General features: G+C 44.3%; 1 protein-coding gene across 5 annotated transcripts in view; it reads left to right on the top strand.

Moving 5' to 3' along the window:
• LOC125630109 (uncharacterized) overlaps positions 1 to 12,853 on the top strand; it is a 57,752-nt gene that overhangs the window by 31,271 nt on the left and 13,628 nt on the right. For all 5 annotated transcript variants that reach the window (XM_048835610.2, XM_075117825.1, XM_075117820.1 and 2 more), the window contains 4 exons: positions 4,370 to 4,462; positions 6,714 to 7,034; positions 9,477 to 9,536; positions 11,725 to 12,039. In XM_048835610.2, coding sequence (XP_048691567.2) covers positions 4,393 to 4,462; positions 6,714 to 7,034; positions 9,477 to 9,536; positions 11,725 to 12,039 — 766 coding nt within the window. In that variant the 5' untranslated portion in view covers positions 4,370 to 4,392. The remainder of the gene's footprint in view (positions 1 to 4,369; positions 4,463 to 6,713; positions 7,035 to 9,476; positions 9,537 to 11,724; positions 12,040 to 12,853) is intronic.

Genomic DNA, 12,853 nt, shown 5'->3' with positions numbered 1-12,853 from the left:
AAGCTGCGTCTACCCTAGGAGGGTTTGCTGGTAGAGCTCCACCAGCCACTCTTTTCTAGTGTAGACTAGACCTCATTCATCTGTAAAATGGGGTGTCACGGGGGGGTCTCTCATCACTAGGGCACCTCCTACTGGATGCTCTGGGGATTAGCTCTTTTCAGTTTTGATGCCCCCTTCTGCCACTCATTGCATGCCCTGATGGCTCTCTTTCTTACTTTCTGGATGCTCTCTTCCATGGCTTGGCCCTCCAGCCAGGTCACTAAGTGGTTTTCCCCCTTCCAGGGTATCAAAGTCTTTGCCTACAAACTGTCTTAGGCAGTCTTCCCATTCACTGCTCCAACTGTGCCACTTCCCCAGTGGCTGGTAGGGAACCTAGGCCCACCCTCTACTCCAGGTCCCAGCACAGGGACCCGTTAATCAGTAGCTAAGATCTGTATCGTCTTAAACTTTGCTGTCATTTCACTTAGCCTTTTCCTACACCCTGTCCTTTCCTCCTTCTCTCTCTAATGTTTAGAGAGTGGCTGCAGGCTCCCTCACTGCAGCCGTCTTTTGCTGGCAGCTTCCTGACTTTCTATTAGCCCCCACCTGTTCCTTCTCAGTTGGCTCCATCATGGTTTGTTTAATTCCCCTCAGCTGTGACCTAGATGGTTAATTGGCCCCTTTCCAGCCTCATTAACCCCTTCTAGGCTAGTGTGTGGGGGGTAATAGCACTTCCCTACCTCACTGGGGTGTTGTGAGGATAAATGCATTAAAGAATTATGAGGCACTCAGATATTATGGTAACTGGGCCATATAAGTACCAGAGCTCCCAGAACAGGTTTGAGACATGGTATTGTGGTAATGTGGGGGAAGCTTTCAGAGCCAGTGCCTATTGTGCAGATAAAAGTCTTCAGTCTCCAAGGGTACCAGCCCTGCACCTTTTATCAGCACTAAATGCCAATCAAAGGAATGAAATACAGAATATTTATTATTATGGCTTCAACAGTGTTCTAGCTACTATAATCAAGAAAATGTTAGTGAAATACACTGTGTAGCAGTAAATGATGCTAGAGCTAGTTCCATTGTAAAAACTCTATTTTTGGTTGCAATTTTCCCTGTGGTGGGGAAAACAGCACAGCGGCCCAACACTGTAGCATTTAATTTCAGAAAGGGGAACTATACAAAAATGAGGAAGTTAGTTAAACAGAAATTAAAAGGTACTGTGCCAAAAGTGAAACCCCTGCAAGCGTCATGGAAACTTTTTAAAGACACCGTAATAGAGGCTCAGATTAAATGTATACCCCAAATTAAAAAACATAGTAAGAGAACCAAAAAAGTGCCACTGTGGCTAAACAACAAAGTAAAAGAAGCACTGAGAGGCAAAAAGGCATCCTTTAAAATGTGAAAGTTCAATCCTAGTGAGGAAAATAGAAGGGAGCATAAACTCTGGCAAACGAAATGTAAAAATATAATTAGGAAGGCCAAAAGAATAATTTGAAGAACAGCTAGCCAAAGATTCAAAAAGTAATAGTAAAAAATTTTTTAAGTACTTCAGAAACAGGAAGTCTGCTATACAACCAGTGGGGCCATTGGACGATTGAAATGCTAAAGGAACACTCAAGGACGATAAGGCCATTGCGGAGAAACTAAATGAATTCTTTGCATTGGTCTTCATGGTTGAGGATGTGAGGGAGATTTCCAAACCTCAGCCATTCTTTTTAGGTGACAAATCTGAGGAACTGTCGCAGATTGAGGTGTCATTAGAGGAGGTTTTGGAACAAATTGATAAACTAAACAGTAATAAGTCACCAGGACCACATGGTATTCATCCAAGAGTTCTGAAGGAACTCAGTTATGAAATTGCAGAACTACTAACTGTAGTCTGTAACCTATCATTTAAATCAGCTTCTGTACCAAATGACTGGAGGATAGCTAATGTGCCAATTTTTAAAAAGGGCTCCCGAGGTGATCCCAGCAATTACAGGCCAGTAAACCTGACTTCAGTACAGGCAAACTGGTTGAAACTATAGTAAAGAACAAAGTTGTCAGACACATAGATGAACATAATTTCTTGGGAAAGAGTCAACATGTTTTTTGGAAAGGGAAATCATGGCTCACCAATCTATTAGAATTCTTTGAGGGGGTCAACAAGCATGTGGACAAGGGCGATCCAGTGGATATAGTATACTTAGATTTTCAGAAAGCCTTTGACAAGGTCCCTCACCAAAGGTTCTTAAGCAAAATAAGCTGTCATGGATTGGTAACTGATTAAAAGATAGGAAATAAAGGGTAAGAATAAATGGTCAGTTTTCAGAATGGAGAGAGATAAATAATGGTGTCCGCCAGAGGTCAGTACCGGGCCTAGTCCTATTCAACATATTCATAAATGATCTGGAAAAAGGGGTAAACAGTCAAGTGGCAAAATTTGCAGATGATACAAAACTACTCAAGATAGTTAAGTCCCAGGCAGACTGCAAAGAGCTACAAAAGGATCTCTCAAAACTGGGTGACTGGGCAACAAAATGGCAGATGAAATTCAATGCTGGTAAATACAAAGTAATGCACATTGGAAAACAACAATCTCAACTATACATATAAAATGATGGGGTCTAAATTAGCTGTTACCACTCAAGAAAGAGATCTTGGAGTCATTGTGGATAGTTCTCTGAAAACGTCCACTCAATGTGCAGCGGCAGTCAAAAAAGCAAACAGAATGTTGGGAATCATTAAGAAAGGGATAGCTAATAAGACAGAAAATATATCGCCTCTATATAAATTCATGGTATGCCCACATCTTGACTATTGTGTGCAGATGTGGTTGCCCCATCTCAAAAAAGATATATTGGAATTGGAAAAGGTTCAGAAAAGGGCAACAAAAATGATTAGGAGTATGGAATGGCAGCCATATGAGGAGAGATTAATAAGACTGGGACTTTTCAGCTTGTAAAGGAGACAACTTGGGGGGATCTGATAGAGGTCTATAAAATCATGACTGGTGTGGAGAAAGTAAATAAGGAAGTGTTATTTATTCCTTCTCCTAACACAAGAACTAGGGGGTCACCAAATGAAATTAATATGCAGCAGGTTTAAAACAAACAAAAGGGAGTATTTTTTCACACAATACACAGTCAACCTGTGGAACTCCTTCCCGGAGGATGTTGTGAAAGCCAAGACTATAACATGGTTCAAAAAAGAACTAGATACGTTTATGGATGATAGGTCTATCAATGGCTATTAGCCAGGATGGACAGGGATGGTGTCCTTAGCCTGTTTTTGTGAGGTGATGGTCTGTCCAAGACAGCAGCTGCATTGTGATGACTTTTATGTTGACCTGTAGGCCCAAGATCAGGTCCAGGGCAGGACTAGCTGTGTGGGATTGGATATTTGTAATTATTCCAAATCCAAGTATTAACCTCAGAAAATTCAGAGTAAAGGTTAACCTTACAAGAAATCAAAACTTGTTTAAGTTTGGAAATGCATGGTGAAGGTACCCAAACAACCTTAACACTGTCCTGTAGCGATGCCATGCAATAAACATACAATTATAGTTAATGCATATCACCTTTTGTGGTCTTAGGTAAAATGAAACTGATTTTTAAGGGCACAGCAGATTGTTTCATACAGTTTTTATCCAATGATGTCACTATAGTTCAGGATAACAAACTTGTCACAGCAATCAAATGAATGAGCTAGCTGAAACAGTTGAGCTAGATTGTTCCTGGCAGTGTTTATGGTGGAGGACAAATAATATTTCTTGGTCTCGGCCCACAGCTTCACAAAGTTTCGAGTTATGAAGCAAAACTCTTCTGGGTTCATTCAGAGCCTGGACTATCATCTTTCTTTCACTCTAGCGCAATTCCTGTTCACAGACTGTAACCCATATAGAGGCCGCAATTTTCAAAAGTGGCCTCAGGTTTTGGATGCCTTGCATGAGACACCGCACAATGGATTTTCAGAGCTCCCTGCAGCTTCTGTTGTTTACGACGGGAACTGCAGTTGCTCAGCACTTCTGAAAATCACATGACTCAAACTGGGCATCCAAAATGGAGAGGCATTTGTGACCGGGAAGTCTTAACGAGACCTCAGCGATTAACAGGAACAGTAAGTCATAATTGTAAAATAATAGCCTCTAAGTACAGAAGATCTACATTTGTTTCAGCGTGCTCATTGATTACATGGCTTCACTTCAGGGCCCAGTTAAGATTGTTTGGAAGCCTTAACTGTGGTAACATAGTTATAACCGATTGTTCCCTTCCCACCTCAGCCCCTGGATAAGCCAACAGAGAGTTCATAACTAAAGTTGCAATCCTGTTACAGAGGAAAGTTTGGGAACGAATTGCACAGTTCCCTGTGAGTCCAAGTGATTTTTCTCTATTTTTACCTCCTGCAGTTCACCCTGATCTTTCCTGAAAGATGTATGAAACACAGGCAGCTCTGGTTACTCTCCTCCCCCTCCTCCTTTTCAAACTGTTTCAAGTGGTAGGTAAGTGAGAAAGTTCACTGAGTAAATGCAATTCACTAACTACTCCTCACAACTTAGAGTCTCATCCAGCTGCCAGTGAAGTCAACGGAAAGACTCTTTCCCTGATTTCAGTGGGGGATTGCATCTGGACCCTTCTATCCAATTTTTCAAGATTGCTCAGCATGGAATAGCTCTCATTGTTCTCCATGGGAGCTGCTGGGTCCTGAGCACTTTTTGAAATCTGGCCATTACTGCTGTTACTGAGCAGTTGGCTGTGGAACAGAGGCCGGGATATGATGTATGTCTGCAGGACTCCCCTCAGGGCTGCAGTCACCAGTGCAGCAGCTGGCTCCCCATCTAGTAGCTCTTAGGTGAAACTCTGCATCCCTGTGCTTTGGTGTCTGTCTGCCCCTTGTTCAGAGCTGCTGGTTCTGCTGCTGCTGGGGCAGCTGTTCCTTTTTCCTTCTCCTTCCAAACTTCTTGCCCTTGGTTTTTCATACCGCCTCTCCAAGTGTTCACTGACTCAGACTCTCCCTGGTGTAGGGTAACCAGATTTCCCAATTTTATAGGGACTTTGTCTTATATAGGCACCTATTACCCCCTACCCCTCTGCTCCAATTTTTCACACTTGCTATCTGGTCACCCTACCCTGTTGGTCTACAGGCAATTCGGTGTCCTTGTTTTGGATGGCACTCCGCCCCAGCGAATTAGGTTTGGTTCTCCTGAGGCCAAGTCTATACAATGGATTTCAGAGTAATGGAGGGAAAGAGAGGAGGGGCTTCATCCAGTCCCACTCTTGCAAACCTAGAGGGATATTTTGAAATTGTAACATGTTAGAGCAAGAGGTTACTGTAATTTACATGTATCAAATTAGAGTAAGGGATTTCTGTAGTTTACACATTTCTCTGACTTCTCAGCATGTAAATTACTCCAATTTGCTCTCCTAGTCCGAGTAGCTTTAAGAAAAGCCTAGGTTAATGTGTCACCAGCACGCCTCCAACTTGTCTCCTAAGAGGTTAGAGAGAGTTTAGAACAAGTATAAATCAGCATAATGTACACATTCCTCCAGTCCCCTCTGTGTGTGTTATGCTAATTTAAATAATTTCTTGGCTTTGTCAGGCCACCTAAAATAGTGGTTGAACTAGCAACATCGCTCAGGTGTGTGTGAATTCGCTCAGGGCTGTAAAAAAAAAGAGAAAAAATTGTGCCCTGTGCGATGTGGTTAGATAGAACTAAGCCCCACTGTGGATGCATTCTTCCCATTAACCTAGCTACAACCTCTCAGAGATGAATTTACTACAGACACAGCAAACCCCTTCCATTGCTGTAACAAGGGTGTTAAGCAGCGTGGCTGTAGTGGTGCAGTTGTGTCTGTGCAGACATATCCATAGCCTGATACTCACTTAGGGCTTGTCTACAAGGCGGGGGAGAAAAAGACAGCAGTAGCTAGTGCACACTGTGCACTGAGGGCCTTTGTGCGCAACAGCTTAATGCAGTTTGAAAGTGCATTAAATTAAACCACCCCAGAGCACTTTTAGGGTGCCATCAGAGTGTCCACATGGGCAGTTAGTGAGGAGAAGCTAGTGTGCTTTAAATTCACACCCTCATTTACTGCACACTAACTTGCACATGTAGTCAATCCCTATTACTCATCTCTGAGTTTGGCCCCATGTCTCTCTCCTATTTCTGAGTTTGACTGAACTTACATTGCAGTCACATCATGTTTCCACTTCCTGAATATACTGTATTCTTTCTTATGTTTGTGCAGTGCAAAATCTTTTAAAAACTAAATTTAGGTATCTAATTGGACTTCCTTGATACATAACATGATATAAAACCTGGAATAAGTCAGAATCCGGTATTTAATTTACATAAGCATATCATGAAATCTAGCAGGTCTTTTTACAGCCCTTCCACTTCTAGTGGTAATCAAAACAAAATAATACCTTTAAAATAGGGAACTTGAGACCTAGCTGCAAGATCTGACTAAAAAGGATGTCATTCCATTTAGTAATCTACCTGCGCTACCATTTAAACACTTATATAATCCAGTAAGTTAACTAGCCCAGCGTGTTTTTCTAATTTCATAACAGCTAAAGAAATATTGATAAATAAAAACATTTGGGTTTCAGTGCAGTTATTATATTCTCCATTACATATTATTAAAACTTACACCTTGTTATTGTCCTCATACTCCCTGCTCTAAGATAAACAGCTAGAGATAAAGAGGGCAGAATTTCATAGTGTAATGTTCCTTTGTTCTTTTTTTCAGGTGATGTAACTGTTAATTGTACGGTTGAAGTTCAAGTTCCAAGAAATTACCAATATCAGGGCAAACCTGGGGACTCCCTGAGTATAGAGTGTCCAGTAAAGTACTGCACAGAAAAGCCAGCCATAAAGTGGTGCTTGATACAGGAGATGAAGTGCCTACTTCTGAAAGATGGGCCAACAAGACGCTCAGTGTGGAGAGAGGGGAATGTGGCTGTTCTGAACTTTATGTCGATTCAACAGAGTAACAGTGGATTGTATCGTTGCCGAGCTGTTGTGGGCAGCCTGAGCCATGAAAGCCATGCAATAAGGGTTATTGTTAGAGGTGAGTTTGGTACCAGGATCACGTATGCTCCTGCATATTAAATACAGATCTGCTTTTGGATGCTGTTTAATGCATCCCAGGGGGATAAAAATGGTGATGGATGTTCTACTGAAGTATGAAATCTGCACTCATCACTATCCCAGCACCTTACAAATGCACATCAGTCCCGACCTGAGAGAGGTTTGGAATTCTTTCATCTCTTTTAATCTGCATTCAGTTCGAGTGGCTAATGCAACTTGCCCTGTCTACGTTAGGGTTTTAAAGCAGGTTTGCTATCACATTTTACAAATGCACCTTTTTATCTAGCATGGATAAACCTGGATTGGGTCAGGCTCCCTTCAAAACCTGTCAGTGTTATTTTAGCTCCGTGTCCCTGCCTCGGGGGTTGACTATGCTGCCTTTTGAAGGGTCCCAGATGCTACTGGGTTGGAGATTGGGAGACCAGGCCTGAAAATTAAACCCAGATCTTTCTCATGATAGCCCGAGCATTAGTCATAGGGACAGCGCTATTTCATTAAAAACAGCAGTGTAGACATGCCTGCTCAGGCTCTGAAGCCCGGGAAGGGGATTTGGCTTCAGAGCCTGAACTGCAATGTATACACAGTTGTTTTTAGCACAGTAGTGTGAGCCTGAGTCTGTAGACCCAAGCTCTGAGACTTGCTGCCGCAGGTTTTAAAACAAAGTATAGACGCACCCTGTCGCACCAGGCACCAGAACCGAGAATAGGAATTCTTGCACCTCATTCAGGACACAAGATGTACTATGCTTTGTAGATGAAACTCAGTTGTGTAGTGAAGGAGGCAGGGGACTGCAGAGAGAAAGAATGGTCTGGTGGTTAATGCAGCTGAATGCTGCCCTGGAGAAATGGATTCTATCCCTGCATCTGCCAAAGTTCCTGTACAATGCTAGTCAAGTCACTTAAACCACACTTTTCATGGGTGGTCACTAATTGTGTGTTCCTCATTTTTGGGTGCCCAGCTTGAGACCCTGATTTGCAGAAGTGTTGCTGAGTGCCCACAGCCACAACTGAAGTCAATGGGTTTTCAGTGAACAAAGTCCTATATGATGCTAAGAACTCTGAAATCAGGTCCTAAGCATCTCAAATTGGGCACCCAAAATAGTGTATACTTTTCACCTTAATCTCTCTGTGCTTCAGATGTCTCATCTGTAAAATGTGAAAATAAATTAATGAGTGTTTGTGAAGCACTCCAATACTACAGTGATGAGCACCTTAGAAAAGCCCATCAGGAAATGACTAATTCTGTGTTCAGAGCAGGGTCTGAATAGTGAGCAGTAAATAAGTTGTGTGGATACACATTGAACAATGAGGATAAAACAAAATATAGAATAGGTGATCGTTCAGTAAGTATTGTCCATCCTGTGCACTGAATGAGGCAGGGGCCCTGCGGCCAGATTCTTCCCTGTGTATTTTATCTGTCCTGTACTTGTCTGCCTTTCTTCTCTGTTCTTTTTACCTTCTCATCTCTCTCTCTCGTTCCCCTCCCTCTTCCACCTTTTTGTCCCCTCCCCCCATTTGTTTTCTTATTCCCCCTCTCAGTTCCTCCGGGCAGCAACAGAAGACTACAGACTGCTTCAAGGAGGGGCATCCATTAATGGCTTCATGAGTCTAGAGAGACACGTTCTTGTAGCTTAAGCTGAGTGCCAGATTTTGTGGCCTTGTCCCTGTGAGCTGCTCCCATGGCCACCTGCATTAGGGGCCACTGTAGGAGAAAGGAGAGGAAGTGGGTGATTTCCAAGGAGCCACCTCCTGCGTTACTCACAACCACAATTGCACAATGGGGAAGAGAAAATTTGATCTCATGGAACTTGTTCCACCACCCACAGGTGTGAATTCCTCACAAACCACTAAGCCTTGAAAACATTACAGATGCTGAAACTTCTTAAAATTACAAGAAAGAAAATTAAAATAAACAAGAAAGGCAGTGCCTGGAAGAAAGAAAATATTATCCCCATTTTACAGATGGGGCATTGAGGCAGAGATATTGATTGCCCAAGACCACACAGGAAGTCTGTAGCAGAGTCACAAATTAAATTCAGATCTTCTGAGTTCCAGTCCAGTGCCTTAATTGCAAGACTACCCATTTCTGTGGGATGGGACATGGGGAATTCACCACAAGTAAAAACAAATTAACAGGTGGCTGTCAGTCTTCTCTTCTCCCATCCTACATGTCACCCTCCTCTCCTCTCAGGAACACGGCCATTTCCTATGTTGTTGTCTTTCTAAATGTGTCTACTCTGGGGAGTGTTCAGCTGAGAAGGATAGGCACAAGAGCTGCCATACACCTTTCCCTTTCCTTCCTGGTAGGTAAAGGCATAATGCCAACTGTTCCTGAACTACTGTCGCACAGGACAGGACGCGTGGAAGACCAGGATAAACTGATTTACCAATAAGTCACGCTCCGTTATTTTTTTATTTTTCAGAAACCACTGACTTCATTCCCATGACTCGTGAGCCCCAGGTCCTGCCAGGCAACCTGGCTGGTAAGTGCCTCACCAGGTCCTGCAGCATCCCCTTGTGCTGGGCCACCGAGCATGGGATGCCCCCCATGGGCCTTATGCCCCCCATGCGGACCCTGGAGGTCCCACCCCAGCCTTGTGGTCTTCCTGCCTCCCCTGTCCTTTGGGGCTGGTATCCAGAGCCCTCTCCAGCCCCCTCCCTCCTTCCCCAGCTGGCCTCTTTCCCTCCTCAGGCTGCCTCTAGTCACCTGCTTCTGCCACATCCCAGCCTCTCCACACCTCCCCAGGGCTGCTGTCTCGAGTCTCTTTGGTCCCCCCGCTACCCGGAGCCTCCTTTCTGCCCCTCTGCTATCCCAGTCCCCAAAGGTGAATAGTACCACTAGCTGGATCATAGTCCAATAGATTCATCTCCTGGCTCTGAGCTCAAAAGTACTCATATACTCATACCCTCCTTTGCTGCCCAGATCCCAGTCCATACCCATTCCTCTTCTCCCACCCTCCCCCGACCTCCCATCTCTGCTACTTGGCTCAGTTGGGGGCACGGAGGAACCTTTGGGGATGGGGTGAGTGGCAATTCCAGGCAACTTGGTCCAGCTCTGTGCATCCAGTTTTCAGTTTATGGAAATATGGTCACCCTACGCACGGAGGAGCAGAGGGATTGTGTAAGTGCAGTTGCTCCCTGGGTTGCACTGGGCCCAGTGAAGGCAGGAAGAGCTGGAGGAGGACACTAGAGGTATCAAAACCCACTCTGTAATTTTACATATTGTCTCAGATGTTTCCACTAAATGACGGAATCCACAAAGTAAAATTTTAGTGCTACGTGTGCAGAGAATCATAGAATCATAGACTATCAGGGTTGGAAGGGACCTCAGGAGGTCATCTAGTCCAACCCCCTGCTCAAAGCAGGATCAATCCCCAATTAAATCATCCCAGCCAGAGCTTCTAGTAGAACTGGGTGGGCTGCTGAGACGAAAATAAAAACTGACTGGAACGCTGGCTCAAACCAAACGAAACCAAACCTCTTCTGAAGTTTGAAAAATTCAGTTCTTTATCCCTTTTCAGCTTTGGTTTCCTACGCATTTCCTTGTTCTCGCTGGAAGTAGAAATGATCGTACTGAAGTATTGCCAGAGGGCTTGAGTACTAAACTGCTGGGGTTGGGCTAGGATGTTTGGTTTTTTGTTATATCTATGGCAATCCAAACACACAGAAAGTATTGGAAATCTCAAGAAAAATTCAGTCCTCATAAGATTTCCAGCCCAGTCTTGCCCAGGGGCCAAATTCAGTGGGAATTGTACCTGCTTAAGATGAGGCTTCATTTAATGCATGTAATTCATCTAGATCAAATAAATTGGGGTGTTTATCTGAAATTGTCCAAATGTTGGGGTGTTTATTGGAACTTCTGAACATTTTAGAGGTTTACTTGTCACAAATTCCTTCACAGTGGTGCCACCCTGCAACAGCGTGAAGTAAACTAGTGATATGATCACTTTGATACCAGCTAGAATGAAGGAATGACAGGTTACTGTCTCTTACCATCCTGGTTCTTATGGCAGCTTTGAAATGGCTTTTTTGGATGAGAATTTTCTAACATTTCAACATAACTCTTTATTTAGTCTTTTATGAGAGATTTGCCTTTTGAACTACCACATCATGGTGATCTTTGACTGAGGAGAGTTAGGTGGGACTCCCTTCAGAGCCTAGCAGTGTTATTCCTATTTTGATGCCCCTTAACTCTGGGGTGATCGTGCTACCTCTGAAGCGCTCTCAGATCCTGCTGGCTTTGATCAAGGGAGATCAAGCCTGGAAATTAAAACTCAATCTTTTGGGTGAAAGCCCAGAGCAATGATCTCATGGTCACCAGGCTGGCCATGATAAAATTACTGAGCAGGAGGGAAGGGAGAATACAAATCAGGCTTCATCCCAATAAAGGTCATTTAATGGTGATTATAGCCTGGCACAAAAAGAGGCTATGGGTCTGCGGAGAGATAAATCTTGTCGATCGGTATCTTTGTCCCACGCCTCACACAATTAGCTATTTAAAGCTGTGCACCGATAATACCCCCAAATGGACCTGGGATCTACTTCATGGGGAGGTTTCCATGGAGTACAAGAGCAGAAACATTAATCCGAGGGGAATTCAGAATTTGCTCGTCTGTAATCGCATCCTAAGTGACACTTTTCATTTTTCTTTCCTTCTTGTATCCTCTCCAGATAACGTCGTGGTGTCTTCAGTGACTGGTTACAGGGCTGTGCTGAGTTGCTCTAATATGTCACTAGTGAATCTTATCTCAGCAGTATGGAAGATAAGACTAAGGGATGGAGCTTGCTGTTTATTAGCATACAGGGCTGATTTAAATAAAACTGTCAGAACAAATTGCAGTGAGAGGATGGACTGGGCAGCTCGACCTGATCATGACCCCACCCTTCAGATTCACCCTGTGAGACTCTCTGATGAAGGATATTACATGTGTGAAATTGCAAACATTGATGGAAGTCTCCATCAGAACTACACTCTGAGTGTGTTAGGTAAGAAACACCTTGTGTCACATTCCCACCCAGTGGAGTGCAGCCCAGAACTACAGCATGTAATGGGCAGGGGGCAACTGATGTGTCACTTCCCACAGGCTTGAGTGGAAAAATCAGGCAAAATTCCAGGGTTGGTGGGACCCAGGCAGGGAGGGAAGGAACAGCCTCCTTGCTCTTCCTGCTGCCACCTCAGCTTCATCCCCATCCCAGCCAGACCAGAGGTGGGTGGGACACTCCCACTCTCTGGTGCTTTCTGTACCTGGCCAGGAGTTTCAGTCTCCTCAGTCAGAGACCTGTAGGGATACTCTGGGCTGCCTCTGTGTTTGTGGCCATTCTATTCAGGATGTATATGATCACTCTCCCTTCCATCTTGGACTCTACTCATAGAGATGCAGCCTCGTACATAGTTCCCCACCCCACCCATGGCTATAGACTTGGAGGTCGGACCACAGTAACACCGGGCAATGCCCTGACACCTCTCCATGACTGGGGCTGTCTGTGAGCTATACCAGGGAGCATCAGCCAGAGCTACGTCCCTACATGTGCCCCAGCGTTGCCAACTCTTGCAACTTGACCACAAGTCCCATGGTTTTGCCTTCGGCTGCAAGAGCTCTCATGATGATGTGAAAAGCTCCTGCCCTCACATGATTTTGGAGCTGGTGCCCTTTCTCACTTCCTTTCCACTTCCAGCAGCTACATGTTTCCTGATTCCTCCCTCAATGTTCCCAGCAGCCACCTGCTTTCCTCTTCCCCAGCCCCAGTAGGTAGCTGCTTCCCTTCGTCTCTCCCTCTCTCCAGCTTTCTGAAGCTCCTG

The sequence above is a fragment of the Caretta caretta genome, chromosome 1 (genome assembly GCF_965140235.1).
Source record: "Caretta caretta isolate rCarCar2 chromosome 1, rCarCar1.hap1, whole genome shotgun sequence".
NCBI classification, from domain to species: Eukaryota; Metazoa; Chordata; order Testudines; family Cheloniidae; genus Caretta; species Caretta caretta.
The sequence above is the reverse complement of the archived record's forward strand: the minus strand, read 5'-3'. Positions and strand labels throughout refer to the sequence as shown.